The sequence below is a fragment of the Podarcis erhardii genome (assembly GCF_964252035.2).
Source record: "Podarcis erhardii genome assembly, chromosome: Z".
NCBI classification, from domain to species: domain Eukaryota; kingdom Metazoa; phylum Chordata; class Lepidosauria; order Squamata; family Lacertidae; genus Podarcis; species Podarcis erhardii.
Genome location: NC_138504.1, coordinates 27,775,467 through 27,794,373, shown reverse-complemented (window position 1 = coordinate 27,794,373; position 18,907 = coordinate 27,775,467). Strand labels below are relative to the sequence as shown.

General features: G+C 42.2%; 2 protein-coding genes across 12 annotated transcripts in view; both read right to left on the bottom strand.

Annotated features, from left to right (window-relative positions):
• ARHGEF9 (Cdc42 guanine nucleotide exchange factor 9) overlaps positions 1-18,907 on the bottom strand; it is a 282,117-nt gene that overhangs the window by 104,621 nt on the left and 158,589 nt on the right. For 4 of the 10 annotated variants that reach the window (XM_081846911.1, XM_081846910.1, XM_081846908.1 and 1 more), the window contains exon 2: positions 18,467-18,528. The exons of 5 other annotated variants lie outside the window; for them this stretch is intronic. In XM_081846911.1, the coding sequence (XP_081703037.1) occupies positions 18,467-18,496 (30 nt within the window). In that variant the 5' untranslated portion in view covers positions 18,497-18,528. Of the gene's footprint in view, positions 1-15,307; positions 15,416-18,466; positions 18,529-18,907 lie in introns of those variants that run through there. One more of the 10 variants, XM_081846913.1, reaches the window with a different exon arrangement.
• The window catches only part of LOC309333604 (uncharacterized protein), a 54,817-nt gene that overhangs the window by 30,147 nt on the left and 5,763 nt on the right, over positions 1-18,907 (bottom strand). The window contains exon 2 of one of the 2 annotated variants that reach the window (XR_014152577.1): positions 18,467-18,528. The exons of the other annotated variant lie outside the window; for it this stretch is intronic. The gene's annotated coding sequence lies outside the window, so the exon portion shown is untranslated. The remainder of the gene's footprint in view (positions 1-18,466; positions 18,529-18,907) is intronic. 2 annotated transcript variants of the gene reach the window in all.

The window sequence follows — 18,907 nt, the reverse complement described above, 5'->3', positions numbered from 1 at the left end:
AGAAATGGCTCAATGCCTTTCAGGTATTTGCAGGAGTATATCCCAAAAGAAGTCTGCACCTGTGGATTTACCAATCGTTGGTGCGTAAGGCTTTTGCATTGTCTTGTCAGGCGGCAGCTATAGGCTACGATGAAAGTTTTAGACGTTGTGCCGCCAGGATCCCTTCTGCTTAATGGGATTGAAAAGACCTTGATGTGTGGACTACTTATATCTCTCCGAATTTTGAGAGCAAATCCACTGAGCAAGCAAAATCCAAGCAAGAGGTTAAGAAGCCAGGAAGGTGCCTTATTTGTTGGGAATATAATAAAGGACATTTGGGTGGCGGAGTTAGCCTGTTCCCTGCTTTCCGCTCATCTGGGTGTTCACCCTTGGCTGACCTATTCTGGAACCCTGGGTCAGCGCTACCTGCATGGCAGGGAGCTAGTCGAACCAGAGCCTATGCAACCAATCACTTTCTGTAATCAATAAAGTTGTGGCCTAAATTCTGCCAAAAACCAAAAGCAAAATTTGAATCATGTGTGAATTTATTTAGGGGGGGAGGTTTCTGGGTCTGAACACACAAAGCTATTATCACTTAGCCTAACCTACCTCACACAGTTGTGAGGATAAAATGAATATTCTACATGCTGCCTAGAGTGCCTTGTAAATTTAATTAATTAATGTGCAATCTGCACATGTTCATTCAGATGTGATTGGCATTATGGTAATAGGAAGCTGCCCTATCTGGAGACATCAGGGATTGGACCTGAGACAGATGTTTTACCACTGAACTATCATCCTTCTCCACTGATGAATTCAATGGGGGTTTCGTCCCAAGTAAGTATGCATAGGGCTGGAGCGACACAGAGCAGCCTGAGGAAATTTAAGGTAAAGGGACCCCTGACCATGAGGTCCAGTCATGACCGACTCTGGGGTTGCGGCACTCATCTCGCTTTATTGGCCGAGGGAGCCGGCGTACAGCTTCCAGGTCATGTGGCCAGCATGACTAAGCCACTTCTGGTGAACTAGAGCAGCGCATGGAAATGCCGTTCCTGAGGAAGTTTACTCCTAAGTAAATACCACGTAATTCTATGGACCTTAGGACCGGACAATTGTGTGTGTTGTATTGTAGCCTTATGTTTCCACTGCCTGCCAATGCTCAAAGAGCTTCACCTTAAAGTACCTGAAGCCCAATTCAATAATGCTTTTCATGATGATTAAAGCAAGATCAAACTTCTGCAACATTTACTGGACTCATTTATCTACCGACTAGCTGAATGCTAGATATATTTTTTAGAGATTCCACAGAAGATGTTCCACATGTTTTCTTTTAAATATAATCATGAAATTTTAAAATAATAAATATACACAGAAATAAAGGCTGAGCTGTACTTTAAACGAAAATAAATAAAGATTAGTGATGTTTAATGCCCCACGTGTGTCCATGGTACTATTTTCTATAATCTGATATTTGTACAGAGGAAATGCACATATTAAGCCATTCTGGGTAGATTTGTTCCTGCCATAACATCAGAGAAGTCAGAAGAGGTGACCAAGACATGGAACTAAATGGATGAAGAGCTGAAAACCTCTAAGGCACTTCTTTATTTACCTTCAGTGTTCTCACACTGTCTTCTATTGATTTACTTTAGAGTAAAGTGGATTGAGGGCTGCACAAGTCACTGCCAAAATAATAAGGTGCAGGGAGAAGGCAAGCAATTCTACTCCTTGCTCTTCTGGGAAGAAAGGAAGCTGCCCTGTACTAGCAGACCATTCATGGTCATCCCAGCCTCCTGGGGAAGCAAATCCCACAGTTTAACTATGTGCTGCATGAAGAAGTACTGCCTTTTATTGGAGAGCCTCTTTTTGAGGGCATCATTAAAAAGCCCCCAACAATGCAACTTTTCCTTATAGGGGCATTGCTCCAGCCCCCTGATCATTTTGAATGCCCTTTTCAGAATTTTTTCTCAGGCTGTGGCTATCTGCATGATTTCACATCTGGTCTCTGTGATGCCACTGAGTTAGATATGACGCTGTAATGTCACTGACAAAAACCATGTGGGCCATCGTAGCTGACCAAACTTGAATGCAGCGACAGCCAATGAAGCTAAGGCCAGTGGGATTTACCAAGGAGAGAAGCGTCACTAAAAATGATGGCGGCGGGGGGAGGGGGGAGATACAAATCTATTTGCCATAGGTGTCAAAAGTCACGGAACACGGAAGGCAGATTTCAGAAGACGAAAGCAAAGGCAGGTAGTTTCAGCTCGACCCTCACCCTCGGGAACCAATTTTGAAGAATTGCTTAGAATGGCATTTTTATTGTCTTTCAACAGCCTTGCTTAAATGCTCATTTGCAACATGATGTCTGATCTCCTCCTGATTCTGTCGCCTTTAGCTTTAGGAAACCACTAAGATACTACTATAGCAGCCAAAGACAGTTGTCTGCAAGCGTTTAGGAATTGGCGGCCCTCCTCAACTCCATCCAAATCTAGACCATTCATAGTTTCTTCCTTGGCAAGCACTGTCCCTTACTATATACACAGCTCACCCAAGGGCACAATCCACCAAGCATCGGTACTATGCAAAGACTAACAGATTGCTCAGCAGGCGCTGTCAGTGGAGTGAGCCCCCCAAACCACAGAGCTTACCCAAACAAGAAGGGAACTGCCTATCTGCTGCAAATGATCGGACACAGTATGTAAACGACAGCAGCGTGAAACCCTGTTGACCTGGCTTGTAAAGCTTCAGTGCTAATTAATAACAAAACTCAGATGGAGTTCCTAATTTACCATTAATATATACAGCAATCACAGGCGTGTACCCAGCAGGAGCTGGTGGGAGAGACAAAGGAGTCTAAAATCGGTGCACTGAAAGAGCACAGAGGCGCTACAGATCAGCCCTAAAAGTAGCTGTTGATTACAATTTATTTTGTACGTAGGCGGATGAGTGGGCGATAGTGTGTGGGAAGGCAGAAGAAAGGGCATTGCATTTATTTCTAGAAGAAACTGTGATTTTTTTTTTAAGAGAGTGGGGAGGAAGTTCTCACTCCCCTCCCCTGAGCTCCACCCACCCACACGAAGCATGTTCTTGCACGTAACATGGGAAGGACAGAAAAAGCCACCCTCTTTAAGTTTTCATGCTCTTGCTTCCCCGCACCCCCCCCCCATTTTTTTGCTTGGGGTAAGGAAGAATGCAACAAAGGTGATGTCTGACGGAAGAGGAGAAGAAAACAAGGCCAGTTGGCAGAACTGCACACCCCAATGGTTCGCTGATGCTAACAGAGGCTGCCTGCAGAGGAAGGCTGGTCTCAGCAGCATTGGGTTATTCCTTTCAAGGCATTACATAAGATGCTCTTCCTTCATTTATCAGACTGTGTGCTATGGACAATGCAGTCAGAAAATCACACACGTGCCACAAACACATGGTCCATAGCAGGCGTTGGAATGCAGGGCGTGGGTGGGGGGATTCAGTGTTTTTTTGCATTTTCATGAGAAACTCCCCACTTCACACTTTCTGAACCGATATGAAAGTCAAAACACAGCTATCCCCTGAAATACACACTTTGTATTTTGCAATGCAGTTCTCCAACCACCCGATGTATACAAAAATGCATATATTAGGGGGAAGTGCATACATTAGTGAAAATAGCATACAAAAATTACATTTTATTAGGAAAGATTGCTTGCCCAAATTTGGATTTCTAGTCAGAAATGCATATTAAAAAAATGTGTTTATTGGGAGAAATTGTGATGAATTTTCACAAGAAGTTTTTTTAAGTTTTAAACTGCTACGAAAGTGTGGCAAAAAAAAAATTATTTTAAGTGTGGGTTAATGCTGGGAAAATGCAAAATTGAAAGCTCATCCCTAAACAGGGATAAGCAAAATGTAGACTGGGATGTACTAGTGGATACCTGAGTGATCTGAAGTAGATTAGCAAGTATTTCTGTCCCCTGTTTATTTCAGATGACAGCAATGAAAGAACTCCTAAATGATATTGCTTGGGGAAAACATGGAGTGGGTTTTATCTATTCAGTCCAGTTCTGATACTCAAAACAAATTCCTGGGCTCAGAATTCTTTAATGCTGGTGAATCTCTGGGTTCTAGTAAAAAACAAACAAACAGATCTTTCAAGCCAAAAGTCTGCCCTCCCCTTCTCTACAGCATGGGGCAGTTGGGTTACACCGAGAAAAGTTTCTCTTCATGCCTGGGAAGACAAAGAAAATCCTCCAGGTTAAGGATGGTGATGATAATGAAACTGTCCTATTAAAACGTGGTATTAAACATTATCTCAGGCACTCTGCATTAGGTTGGAGACAGGCAATTATATTTAAGAGAGTCAGAAGGGACCAAAAAGAGGCTTCACTTTCTATGGCACACACAGGTTTTTCTTTTGTCCCAACAGTCAAACAGGTTTTGGAATCTGCTAACGCAAGGTGAGCTAATGATCACTGGCACAGGTAGCTTTCAAGGGGGATTAGACAAATTCACTGAGGAGGGGTGGGTCTACTATTGGGTTGTTAGCCATGGGTCTTCACTTTTAGGCATAACATAGCTACTTCCTATAACCTATGGTTCAAGGAGGGCTAGAGAATCTCAAGGTTCCAATGTGCTGGAATGGTTCAGTACCAACAGGTTCTGATTAACCCTTGAGAAACCCACTCCTTGGCTCAAATCATCTCTCAGGTTGGTCATTACTCTTGCACTTGACAGTGTGGTGCAGTGGTTATTATGGTAAAACATAATAGTAATGAAGCTCCCTGGGCCAGTCATTGTCTCTCACCCAGAACTACCTCACAGTTGATGCAAGCATGAAATGTTATGGGGCAGAACTATGTACCCCACCTTGAGCTCCTTGGAGGAAATGTGGGATATAAATGCAACAGCTAATAAACAAACATCTATTTCTAGATATACAGCATGCATTTAGGTGTACTAAAGGGGGGATCAGCCATCCTGCTTGCCACCTCCCACCATCACTCCCCACAAATTCGCTTGCTGGAGCTTCCCTTTCCCACTCCATGCAACCACAAAGCACCCTTTTCAACTTCCACTTCTTCTCCTACCTGTTTCCATTGGGAAACAGTCAATGAAACCAGCACAATGGCAGGCTAGTCAAATACAGTCTAGAGAGAAATCAAGACCAAAGAACTATTTTTCCCCCAGCAAGGTTTCAGCATCTTCTCTTTCTTCTTCTTTTTTTTCCAAATGGGAAGAGGGATGGACATAATCTAACTACCAGTTGTCTCTTCCCCATTAAGATAATGCAACCCTCTGCTCAAAACTATGGAAATGAGATACCTGTGCTTCACAGAGGCTGATGGAGCTGGGGAGACAGCCTTCAAGAAAATCAGGGGCAAAGGGTCAAAAAAAGAGCCTTTGCCTCAACCAAGGGGAAGGTAGCTGTTCCCAACCCATAAATCATTCTAAACTTTTTTTCTTTTTATTGCCTCTTGGTCAACATTGTCCCAACAGGAGCTCATAAACTGCGTTGAATTCTCAGCAGGATAGGAAATGATGACGGAGGCCCTGGATATGTTGCAGCAGATTGAAATATGATTGGAAGGAAGCAGCTCAGCCTTTCCTCAAGCACAGGATATTATCATCTGGATAACTGAGGGGACCATACCCTTTCCAGAATAGGAAGAGAGGAATTTGTCAGTTTCACTTTTTCTCTGTTTCACTGTTTAAGAAATTAAGATAAACAAATGGGTCACAAAATGCATGATTCAGTTAAAAGTGCGTCTTGAGTCTGAAAAAAAGTTGAAGACGCCTGCCCTAGAATATAGAAATAACTGTGACACAATATATTCTCTTTGTTATTTTTAGGAGGCCTATACTCAATGATCACCTGCAAACATGTTCAGGGTAAAATAATAACTTGGGAGGGGTGTTAATATCCCCACTTCTCTCTCTCTCTCTCTCTCTCTCTCTCTCTCTCTCACACACACACACACACACACACACACACACACACACAAAATGCACCAAAGCAACTTTTAGAAAATCAGGTTTGTACTAGGCTAATTATGTCTAAAAACAAAGGAAGTATAAAAACTCTAATAATACACAACATCCTAAAATAAGCAGTTTCCACAAAATAGTAACATGTTATTCAGATTTATTTATCCTTTTCTCATAATATAACCTATCAAGGTTCCCAAAAAAAAAATTCACCAGGATTACAAATGTGCATTATAGCCATAGCTGTCAACTTTTCCCTTTTCTTGCGAGGGATCGTATTCGGAATAAGGGAATTTTCCTTTAAAAAAGGGAAACGTTGACAGCTATGATTATAGCACATAAAATAAGCTTTGTAATTGCATTTTTTGGACCACGGCTGCTGATTGATCCATAAGGCATTTTTCTGTCAGTTTCACATGGCCATTTATTCTTTTAAGAGAAACAGAAAATACCGTATATATAAAGTATTGTGTTCCCCACATTTGAGTAAACTACTGTGTTTCTATTCTACAAGTATGATTATTTGTCAAGTAAGATTATTTGATCACTGTAATGGAGTTGTGACCAAAAGGGAGATTTCACAAGGGCTCTTGAGAGTTTGCTGCCAATCAAAAGACACCAGTAAACAAGTGAAGGATGAATGCATTCTTCTCATAATTGACATATATGCAAGATTTTGGAATAGTTATCATCTGAAAAAGCAAACAAACTGTATGCAGGAGTCTAAGGGGACCATCTGGAGGAAAAGTTCTCTAGCAAAAGGCCTGTTGAACTGAATGGGAACTGTGCAAGAACAATCCAATAACTCTTGTGCAGCACCTATTCATTTCAATGAGGTTTGCTCAGAAGCATTTCTTTCTGAATTTTGCCCTATGGAGCTTGGCATTTCCCCCCAATGGTGGGAGAAGCATATCAACAAGAGACACTATACAAAGGGCATCAACGTATGTCAACTTTACTGTCTTTATGACCGCAGCAACCTAAAGCAATTACTTTGTATAAAGCACAAGACATATCCCCCCCTCGCCCTGCAAATGAAATCTGTTTTACTATCGGTATCTTGGATACACTTAAGTTGGTTTGTACAATGCCTGGAATGAACCAATTCCAGTAGCGGTTGCCATGCACCACACTGGGCTAAACTCCGCTGTGCCGTGGCTGTCACCTCTCCCTCTTGTTAAGTCCCAGTGACCCTCTGCGTTGGAAAGCCAGGAGAGCAAATGTGCTTTTGATCACTACTGACTAGTTACTGAGATGTTTCTCACATAGTAAATGTATATATTGTAAAGGTAAAGGGACCCCTGACCATTAGGTCCAGTCGTGACTGACTCTGGGGTTGCGGCGCTCATCTCGCTTTATTGGCTGAGGGAGCCAGCGTCCAGCTTCCAGGTCATGTGGCCAGCATGACTAAGCCACTTCTGGCGAACCAGAGCAGGGCACGGAGACGCCGTTTACCTTCCTGCCGGAGCAGTACCTATTTCTCTATTTGCACTTTGACGTGCTTTCGAACTTCTAGGTTGGCAGGAGCAGGGACCGAGCAATGGGAGCTCACCCCGTCGCGGGGATTCAAACTGCCGACCTTCTGATCGGCAAGTCCTAGGCTCTGTGGTTTAACCCACAGTGCCACCCGTGTCGTTTGACATTAATTATCAGATCATTTTCGATAAGTGGAAGCATAAAAATACTTTGAAGAACTAGCAAATTACACTATGGGTATAACTTGCTGCTACTCTACTTGCCCCACCACTGCTTGCTGCTTGCCCTACCCCAGAGATAGGGAACCAGATGTTGGTAGTCTTTTAAAACTCCTCTCTGACTACTGCCCATGCTGGTTGGGGTTCATGGGAGTTGTGAACCCAACAATGCCTGGAGGACCATGAGTTCCCCAGCCCTGATCTACTCCTGAACCATCTCCTCTGGCTCATCCAAGTCCTGTCTGCTACTCAAGATCCTCTTGGCTGCAGAAGCAACAACTTTAACTGTGTGCAGTGACATAGCATGGGTTGCCAGTGCCGGGGGCTACGCAGAAGGTACGAAACTGAGCATGCATGTACATTCAACTGCCTCACAGTGTCTGAGTCACCCAGGAGATCACAGCCACAGAGATAAGAACTGGATTTGTCTGGAGAGGTAGCTTCCTGGTTCGCATGGAGAGGCAGCTTTGCACCTGGAGCAATCACCTCTGTGCCCCCCCCCAGCACTATGCCACCGACGATGTGACATTCTGCATGCAAAGCATGTGTCCAGCCCTTGAATCATAACCACTGATTCATAGGAAGTTACCTTATGCCAAGTCAAACCACCTAGCCCAGTACCGTCTGCTTGGGGGACATTTTTTGCTTCTGCTATCTGAGATCACATTCTGAATGGAGACATCAAGGGTCCCCCAAACACATAACACAGGCTCTGCCCTTTCCCAAAACACTTTCTTAAAAGCTTTATTTCCTTATTTATAATTTGTGTTCTGCTTTTCATTCGAAAATAAATCCCAGAGCAAGTGGCAACAAACATGAAACAAAACCCCCCTAACAACTACAGTGGTACCTCGGGTTACAGATGCTTCAGGTTACAGACGCTTCAGGTTACAGACTCTGCTAGCCCAGAAATCGTACCTTGGGTTAAGAACTTTGCTTCAGGATGAGAACAGAAATTGCGCGGCGGCAGCAGCGGGAGGCCCCATTAGCTAAAGTGGTGCTTCAGGTTAAGAGCAGTTTCAGGTTAAGAATGGACCATCAGAATTAATTAAGTTCTTAACCCAAGGTACTACTGTACCAAGAAACCATCTATATGCACAAATGGCAAAATATGCATGTGTTAGAGGGGGGCAACCAGTTCTACCTTCCTGGGTGAATCAACGCAGAGTTCCTGGTTCCAAAGAGGCTTTCAAGCCATTCAAGCACACAATTCTGCTTCAAACATTCATGCCAAAACTGAAAAGGTCAGAAGTGTGGGGATGAGCAACTTTTCTTTAAAAAGTTTTGGAAGTTCTTTTTTTTTAAGATAATGTCCGTTAATTTTAAGAACAATACAGTGGTGCTTCGGGTTATAGATGCTTCAGGTTACAGACTCCGCTAACCCAGAAATAGTACCTCGGGTTAAGAACTTTGCTTCAGGATAAGAACAGAAATCATGTGATGGCGGCGTGGCAGGCCCCATTAGCTAAAGTGGTACCTCAGGTTAAGAACAGTTTCAAGTTAAGAACAGACCTCCAGAATGAATTAAGTTCTTAACCCGAGGTACCACTGTATTCAGAAGACACCCATAGTAGAGACCTATTCATTCACTAGGAAAACCTTTTTGGAACGGAAATGTCTCCAACTGTTTCCGGAAACTGGAGTTAGGGGCACTTGACATATCTCAACCGGAATGCCATTCCACAGAATGTGGCACCTACACTAATAGTCCTGCTCCAAGTTACTGTAAAGCAGGCTTCAGATAATCTTTGTAATTTGCAGGTGTAGCTCTCCTATAGAACACAGTGACCTAGTGGGTATAAAAGAGGTAAGGCCATCTTTCATTTCCTGGTTGTGGGTTTCTCAAAGGCATCTGGAAACAGAACATTGGGCTAGAACTGATTTTCGGTCTGATCCACTAAGGCTTTTTAAAATGCCCCATCACTATTTCCCACTGTAAATCACATACCCTCCAACATTCCTCAGATGAAAATAGGGACATCCTATTCTACATCAGTATGCAGCTGTGGCATGTGTTTCGCTTCCTCCCCTTGCTGCTGCTGCTGCTGCTCCCCGACTTGACCAAATGGGGCACCTCGCGCAAAGATGATGGTAGGAACTCACCGCACTGAGCAGGGTTTCCCAAACTTGGGTCTACAGCTGTTTTTGGACTACAGTTCCCATCATCCCTGATCACTGTGCTGCTAGTTAGGGATGATGCAAGTTGTAATCCAGCAATAGCTGGAGACCCAAGTTTGGGAAACATGGGCATAGAGTTATGAAAAGTTAAAAGGTGCACCAAATTCCCTTCCTGTTTTTATTCATACAATTTATCTTGCACCACACGCAGGGGGAGGGGGACCTGCCCATAGAAAAAAACAATGTGCATACCAGCTGCGTGCCCATCTCACAAAACAGAAGCAGAAGGACAAGTAACCAGTCTCTTTTTAAAAAACCAAAAGTTATGCTTATTTGAAAAGGTTTGCAGCTGGAGCATAAATATTTTTTAATAGCACGTGGAAAGGGAAAGGACTCAAGATAACTGAGGCTTGCAAGCCCCAATGCAAAGTTATATGCTGTTTACACGTCCCTCTCCTCCAACTGGAAGTGAGACTTATTGAGTGGGTGGGGAAGAGGGAGGCATAGATCTAAGAAATGTGTTTGAGGGACACAGAGATATGAACTTCTGGTAATAGACTGAAATGCTTTACTGAAGGTCCCTTGGGATTTTGAGACCAGTGACACTGTGAGAAGCTGTGGTGGCTAGAGGGTTTTCAGGGACGGTCCCGGCATTTTCAAAGCACCTGGAGGGTATGAAATCATGGGTGCCATTAACAACAACCCTATCACTAAAAACAGGCCAAGAAGTTTCCAAAAGTTAACGGCATGGATCAAGGCCTCTATTCGTCATACATGCAACAATCAGTGACCTGCATTTGGACTAGAATGTGCACCCAGATATACAGCCAGTTCAATGGGTTCAAGGAGCACTGCAAGGCAGAAGCAGATCTCATCCCACCCCAGCACCATGTGGCAAAACCTGCTGCTTGAAAATCTCTCCTTTGTTGGATTGGGGGCAATATATTTCTAATTCAAATGCAAATTTCCCTCCAATATATTTTCTCATTTCAAAGTTCCTCCAAAGACTTTTCTTCCTTGCTGCCCCTATTCATTTGGAACTCAGAAACAACTCGCTGGGTAGGGCAGAGTTGTTACGTTAAGATACATGGCAGGTGGGTTGCTGTTGTTTACTGGGAGGAGGAGCGTTGCATGCTAGCTTGTGCAATTTAAATGCATTGCCAAGAGTGCCAGATTCTTTAGCTGTGATCCCTGCATTGCAGGGGGTTGGACCAGATGACCCTTAGGGTCCCTTCCAGATCTATAGTTCTATGATTCTACGATTTGCACCACAAATCCTCACCACCTCTCCCCCCCCCCCTCTCCTGGTAAGCAGAAGTGACCCAGTTGTGACAAGCTGCTTCTGTTGGAACTGTCTTTCAGATCACTTGCCTGATTGTGTTCCTTCAGAACATTCCCCCAAACCCAACTTTGGTATAACTTCCTTGTTCCTACTGCAACTAACCCTAAGCACATATAACTGCCATGTGCATTCAATTCCTTTCCTTGCAAGTTCATCAGGGCAGAGACCTATCCTATTGTACTCGGTAAGTTGCTATGCACACTGATGGTGCTATGTAAATAAGTAAATATGCTTGCAAAAATGCTCACACCTAATATTTATATTTAAACCAAGGATAGGGAACTCCCACTGCATGGCCAGATTTCATCAGGCCCTCTTGGTCCCCTCCCACTCAGCAGCTGTTCAGCAAGGACTTTAATGTTGTGCAAAAAGAGCAACTGCTGCTCCTTCATCTGCTAGAAAATCGAAGCAGAGGGGAAATGTCTTAGCAGAGACAGGTAGAATTATGTTCCTTGCAAAAATGCAAATGTTGTCCATGAATTTTGCAACTGCATGAATGGAATTTTTAGGGTGCAATTGCATTTGAAGGTTGAGGCTTTAATAGCTGTAAGGCAGTTGAGCTGTGCACCTTTATTTTGCATATTTCTTCTGGAATTTGTGAGTTATTTTTGCCTTCTGCACATTCAGAACACATAAAGAATGTTGGGGAGCTTGTTTCTTTTTTTTAACAAACATTGGTTTTTTAAATTATCTATGGAGAAAATTGAAGGTACAATTTTAGTGGAGTTAGTAAGAGTTCAATAATATGCTTCAGTTTGAATGGAGAGAGAGTGTGTATGAGGTGTGCATGTGTATAGATGTTTATCTATCCCTATCCATGTTTGGATCTGGCTCCACTCAATAACTTGTTACTGGTTAATGAAGCCCTCAGCTTAAAAAGTACAGTACTCCCCATTCCTGATTTAGAGCTGTTCTGAAGTGCCCAGAAAGAACTTGTCAGACACTGACAGAAACACTAACAACAACACATTAAGGTAGGTGATACTATCCCCTTGTTGCAAAAGTGGGGAGGGAAAAGTATCAGCCTGCCTCAGGCCTCTTGTCAATTTCATGGCTCAGGAGAGGACTTGAACCAAGGAATTCCTGGCTCACAGCCCACACTCTTAACCAATCTATCAGAGCATCTGATAGCCACAACTGGTGCTTTTTTCATATCTATATCTATATCTATATAGATATAGGTACTCTCATTTACCTACTCATATTGAAATACTGTCCCTCAATGAGGCCAAACTTATGTTTAGGGGTATGCGTCCCCATGTATGCCCCCAGAAAAAAAAAGCACTGGCCGCAACCCTTGCAATGTGAATCAAACTACACTGATACAGTATCAGGGCACTAGATTCAGCATGAATCTCCACTTCCCTCATGCATTTTGAGGACCAGACAATGCAATGAAGACAGAATAATAACTTGCATTTACTCATAAGTTATCACTGCTAACTGCAAAGGGAAGGGTCAATACTGTAGCTATTAATGGCTCAATGATTATTTATCTCTCTCTTTTGCGAAGGCTGTGTGCAGACTTCGGTAAAGGGGCTCCCTAGAAAGAGAAAGGGAGTGCAACCAAGAATCCTTCAAACTTCTGATATGTGAAGAGGAAGCACAGAACATCAGTTGTGATGGGAGCAACACTGTGGCCCCAGCAAATTTGTGGCTACGCTCTGGGGCTTAGCCGTGAGTGTTGCCTTGAAATGCTTTGCTTGTGCGGCATGAACCACAGACTGCCCGAGCTGCATACTTGCAGGCATCAAATAATTCATCATTATCATCATCATCATCAACATCGTTACCAACCCCACATTAGAATAGTAACAATTGTGAAAAACACAGGCATCTAAATATTGCTTGGCAAATAAATACTGATTGGTGGGACCGAATGAGACAAAGCCCAGAAAAATTAACATGGAAAAATCTAGTCTATAAGAATTATTGAAATAATCCTCTTAGGAGCAAATCTTCAATCTTGTTCACATAGCAGGGGCACTTGATATGTCAAAACCATTTCTGTGTGCATAGCTCAGAATACAAGTGTAGCTGCTTAGCAGCATACCTTAAAAAGAAATTTAAAAATCTGGGGTGACAAGCGATTTATTTCTTGAATTTGTATGTCACATTAGTGGCAACAGAGCCCTGCGCCAGCTCCACTTTGTATTTAGCATTCTTGTTCAGTCCTAAAGCCAATGTCCCACTTTACCTTACACCCACTGAAAACAAATTAGCATGTACAAATAAAACTAGGGCCATGTATGTGGCTCCCTCCAGACTCACTAACAAGAATGTATCCTTCTCTCGCCTTCCATACCATGAATTCTCCTTCCCCTTCCATAGTTGACTGTGGTTTAGCGATACATTAGCACTGAGTCAAACCATACTTAATGCATATTGTGGTTAAGTAAACCATGGTTTACTCAGAAACCACGGACTGAACTCATATATAAGCATGTGTTTGCCAAATCTGATTAAGAAGAAACCATGGTTAAAATTAACTTTGGATACCTTGAGTGTGCAGTGTTACACCAGAGATTAAAACTAAGAAGCAAAGGGAAGGGGGTTTTATGAGCGAGAGAAAGAAGGAAGTGCAGAGTGCAAGGTCTTAAGGCTGGCTCCCAATTTACAAAACATAGTTTGCAGGGAGTCAGCAGGGAGTCTGGGCTAGGAATGGAAGAATCTATCAATTTCAGATTCTCATTTTTCCAGTCTTAAATTCAGTTTACCCATTTTCTGCTTCTGTTTATGATTGGAGAAGAGGGAATCATAAACAAAAATTCATGTGCATTTTCATGCACACGCCTCCTGATATAAACACTTTTGTACACAATTCTGCCTATGTACATTTTTGCAAGCCTTTTCCTCTAATGCATTTTTCAATGCCACTTCCACTAATATATACGCCTGCTCACACATCTCCCTAATATATGCAATTTTGTATACATTGTTTTAATTGACAAATTGCATCATAAAATTCTGATATGCACAAATTTCAAAGGACAGCTGTGTTGTTTTTCATGTCTTGGTTTGCAAAATGCAAACTAGGTCAGTTTGTATTAAAACGCAAACCAAAACTAATTCCTCTCCGATCCCCATACTGGGCCTAAGATAGCTCATTGCATAGTCCATGCAATTGTAATAACCCTATTATTGTTGCTCATAAAGAAGTTGTGTGTGTGTTTTAATCTCATTCCTTTCCAGCAGGCAAATTCTCTCCTGAAGTCTTGGTGACACCATCAGAATCATTTTCACAGCTGCCTGTTAGGTGGCCCACTAAACAAAGGACATTGTGCATTCAAGGACTTGGAGCCAAAGGAAAGGAGTCATTGAACAGCAGGCACCTGCCTTCCACAGGGAACCAAAAAGATGCCCATGTAAATATATCAGAGTTATCACAACAGAAAACCCAGAAAAATAGAGATTTCTAGATTTGCCGTTGTTCAGCAGTGAGCATCCGAAAGATTGCCAGAAGCATAGCTCAGTGAGAAATGCCTTCCAGGTCAGCGACAAATGGCATAATAATGTACTATGAATAACATGTCATTTTAAAAAGATCAGCATTGAGAGCCTGCTCTTAGTCTCTTCCTGAAATATAACAGCAAATACAGCCTAGTCTTTTATTTACGTATTTATATTTATAAATAAATTATAAACTATCTTTTGGCCCTCAAACGGAACCGCGGAAGCGTTTACAATAAATACCTCAATACAATAAAGGTGAAGGGTAAGAACATTGTAAAGAGCATTGGATTCTTTAAAAACTCCCTTTAAAAACAGCACCAAACGAGGACTAAACAACACTAGAGAAAAGCAGAACAACACTTATATTCCGATGAGGTGCTGCCTTTCACACTCAGATATATAAAGCAGAATTCTTTCATTCACTACTACAGAGAAGCATCCACCTCTGGGGAGACCAGCACAGTTTGTTCAAGATTAAACAGCAAACTCGTTCATCAAATTATGAGCACAGAACGACAGTGCCCACACTTTCCGTTACATACGGAATTTATGGTGATTTGTTTTTATTTATTATTTTTGCAAAGTAATAGCATTTCCCCCAGTAAGTCAGCGCTGTTGGGACATGTAGGAAAATACATTTGCTGGCCTAAGTCAGATGCCAGAGGAATCTCTAGCAGGTTTATTGTGATCCTGAGGAATGCTGAAACAAGGAGAAACGTAGTTATAAGTATTTCTATGAGAATTAAGAAGTCCTGCTCACCTTAATCCCGAATATTCTCTTCATACCAGCTCAGACAGAGGAAGGCTACCTCCCAAATTTTCAACACAGTGCAGAGCAGTCTCTTCGGTCCTTGTCTGCCCAAATACTGACCAGGATCAAATGCAGCTTAATCTGAGAGCTTTGGTAGCCTTACAGCTAAAGTGAAAACAGGGCTGTGGCTGACCCCTTTTAAGTAAGGAAAAAAGAGCCCAGCTGGAGGACACATTCTCATATATTTGGTTGAGTACTGAACCTAAACTATTACAGACAGGAATCAGTAAAGCTTAATGCTTTTTCTTGAGACGCTCCACCTTTTATGTTAATGAATATCTAAGTCTCTTGACTAGTCAACAACATTTTGTAAAAAACACACCCTGAATTCAAACACACTAATAATGTTCCAAAAATATCTGCTCAGTGGTGGAAGGTGCTCCCTGCACATATTTCATGTACCTAAATTTCCTGGATCTTGGTTTTTTTTTTTTATCCTGGAAACATCACTTTAAAAAAGCAGGAGGGAAGGCTAAATTTGAGGTATCCTAGATAAGACTAGAAATGGATGAGCCCGGATACCTAATTATCAGCCTGGTTTCCATGAGACTTCCAAACCAAACATGCTCAGACACATACAGAACAATCCAGTTCATGCTTTCTCAGAAGTAAATCCCATTGATTTCAAATAGGATTCATTCCCAAATAATGGTGCACAGATTTGCAGTGGAAAAAGGTCAGTTGAGTTGCATTAGTAGCAACCCATCTTATGAAAACAACTGTGATGCAAACACTGCGTACAATCCAGCTAAAGCCTAAGTTACATGTAACTGCAGTTTGTCTGGATCTGTTCCCTCTTACTCTTCCCTTCCCCTTTTTACGCATTCTACTTCTGGCATCATACAGATTGGAATCTCCTTGAGACAGAGACTCTAACTTTTTCATTATGTCACATTGTCAATCTCCACACTGTATGGTGACATTACAGCAGTATGCTATTATTAATGGTCATGGCCTGTATCCAGATACCTTGTATTCAGGGTAGACCCTTGGAAATCAATGGACTTGTCAGTCATGACCACCTTAATGCCATTGATTTCCAAGGGTCTATTCTGAGTTCTTAATCGGATACTGTGCTATATCTATATACCGGTGCAGTGGAAACAGACATTTCATCCTTCTGAACAACTGGAAACTGGCTAGCTTGAATGTAGTAAAGTGATGATAATTATTGTATTTACCATGATATACTAGGCCTAGGCCCAACTGCACACTACAGGATAGAGATCTTACATGAAGGTGAGAGCGGGTGAATATGACCCCATATTTATCTAGAAGTGTATTCATGGCACCCCATTGTACAAAACCAAGGTAGTTACAGAAAAAGCTCTTAGATTCATTTTAGCAACTCCATTAATGCAAACTTTAAATTAATACACAACTCTTCTTTTTTTGCTTTTGTTTCCATCTCACAGCAGACAGTTGAACCATTCATTTTTAAAAAAAAATTTTGAAGGCTACCCTTGAAAGAGAGCTATTTGGTCCAAAGCAAGTCAGAAAACTTTTGAAATCTACTTGCAATTTTGCAAATAAAGATGAAACTCCAAGAAGTAAAACACATACAAAACACAAGTGTCAGATTTACCGTTAGCTGCCTTTAAAAACTTATATATAGAAGCTAGATCTCCTTGGGGCTCAGCTTAGCCAAAAACCCAGCCTTACAAATGACAAACACTAATCCAGACTTTTGTCAAGTGCCTTAACCACGAATGCGACCTAAATCTCAGTACTTGTATTTAATAAAGACTGAGCCTTCTTGCCTCTTGGGCTGCAATTCTGTGTATGCCTACCTAGGAGTAAGCCACATTGAGCATAGCTGGTCCTACTCCTGAGCCAACATGCAGTTGCACTGCACTAATGATAAAGCTGCCTGCTCACCAATGTAACACAAGTCATCAATGAAACGAGGGATTCTCTGTTGGCCTATTTGCTTGCCCTGTGAATGCTAGAGATAATGGTGCTCAATAAAGCAGAAGGCAGTATTATTTTTAGAAATGGGTTGGGGGAGATATATGTTGCATGCAGTACAGCTAGCATGGGAGGATTTAAAAGCAATGTACTCAACATGGAAAAGGAGGAGGGCTAAGAGAAATCCCAGTTGTCTCCGGGTTCTCTAAAATGGAAGATAAAATGCTATTCCCTCCCGACCCCCCCTCTCTAAAAGGAAAGTCAGGTGTCACATGAAATCCGTCTACAGTGCATCGAATGAGACGCGTAAGCCCTCTTCTGGTTTCCTCAGTAGTCTTCCTTCTAAGAGCATCTATTTTTAGGCTGGAGCATATAAATCACTGCAGTTCACACTACGGCACACCATTTCCTTAGAAAGGAATGCTAAAAAAACAGCTTTATCTACCTCAACTGATCTTGGCCACCAGCATATTTTAGGCATCTGCATTGGTTTTTAAATGCCATGTGTCATCTAACTGAAGGGTATTTCATCAGGCATTTCTCACAGCCAGCCCCCCACTCACCCTACAATAAGAATGTGAGGGCAACCTCCTCACCTCATGGAAGCATTGCTTTGGGTCATCTAACAAAATGAGGCATTGAAGAGGTAGCATAACCTTCCAGTTTTAACAGCTAAAAATAACCACCATAAAACCCATAATCTACTGAATACAACAGGCCATTAGATCAGTCATTCAGCAGAATTACCAGCTATGTTCCAGCAACTAGCAGTGTTTTTAAGTATGCTTTTAATACATCAGCTACATTCATATCCAGTTAATGGAGATGCACATTAATACGGTACCCAATTCAGCTCACAAAAAGAGACACACTGTAAATGCAACATATCGAATCAAAGCTTTTCCGGTGCTTTTTTGGGGTTTTTTGCTCCATATAGAGGCATTGTTCACAATCCATTGCACACACAAGCGAAGTGCAAGCAGAAAGATGCACAAATACACCCATACATGCAGGCAGGCAGGCAGGCAGGCAGGCAGCATTCACCCAGAGAAATGAAGGAAAGGCATTTTCACTCAACTAGCATTCATTACATTTTTTTTTAATGGACAGGACAGCACAAGACGAGACAATGAACCATAAACTATGGGTTCTAATAATTTAAAATAAATTGGGGGGGGTGTTTAAAAAAAGAAAACTTACATTGATTTTTGGCAATTTTCCTTCGTTCATTATACACAGCAGTTGGGCTGTGTACAGAATACCTGATCCAAAGAGAAATATAACCACATTATGAAAAGAGACAGGGACGGAGGAAGAGGAGGAATTAGGTTAGGCATGCAGCTGTTAACAAACGTTAGAAGAAAGCACCTCTCTGCCGGGTTCCCCACTGCCCCCTCCAGTCAGAAAGACTGGGATCCAGTAAAGCTTTCCTGCCACTGTCTGAACTGGGAAAGAAGGGGAAAGCTCCCTAGCTACCCTTGCCCTCCACTGAAGTGGGGAGATGGGCAGGGAAGAGAATAAATAAGTAGCTATTCAGCCTCAAATGCTCATGCAAAAAAGGCCAAAACAGCGTCAGAAATATCCAGAGCTCGCCTATTCCCCCTCCCTCTTACTTGACATGTGAAATTCAGAATGAAGGGG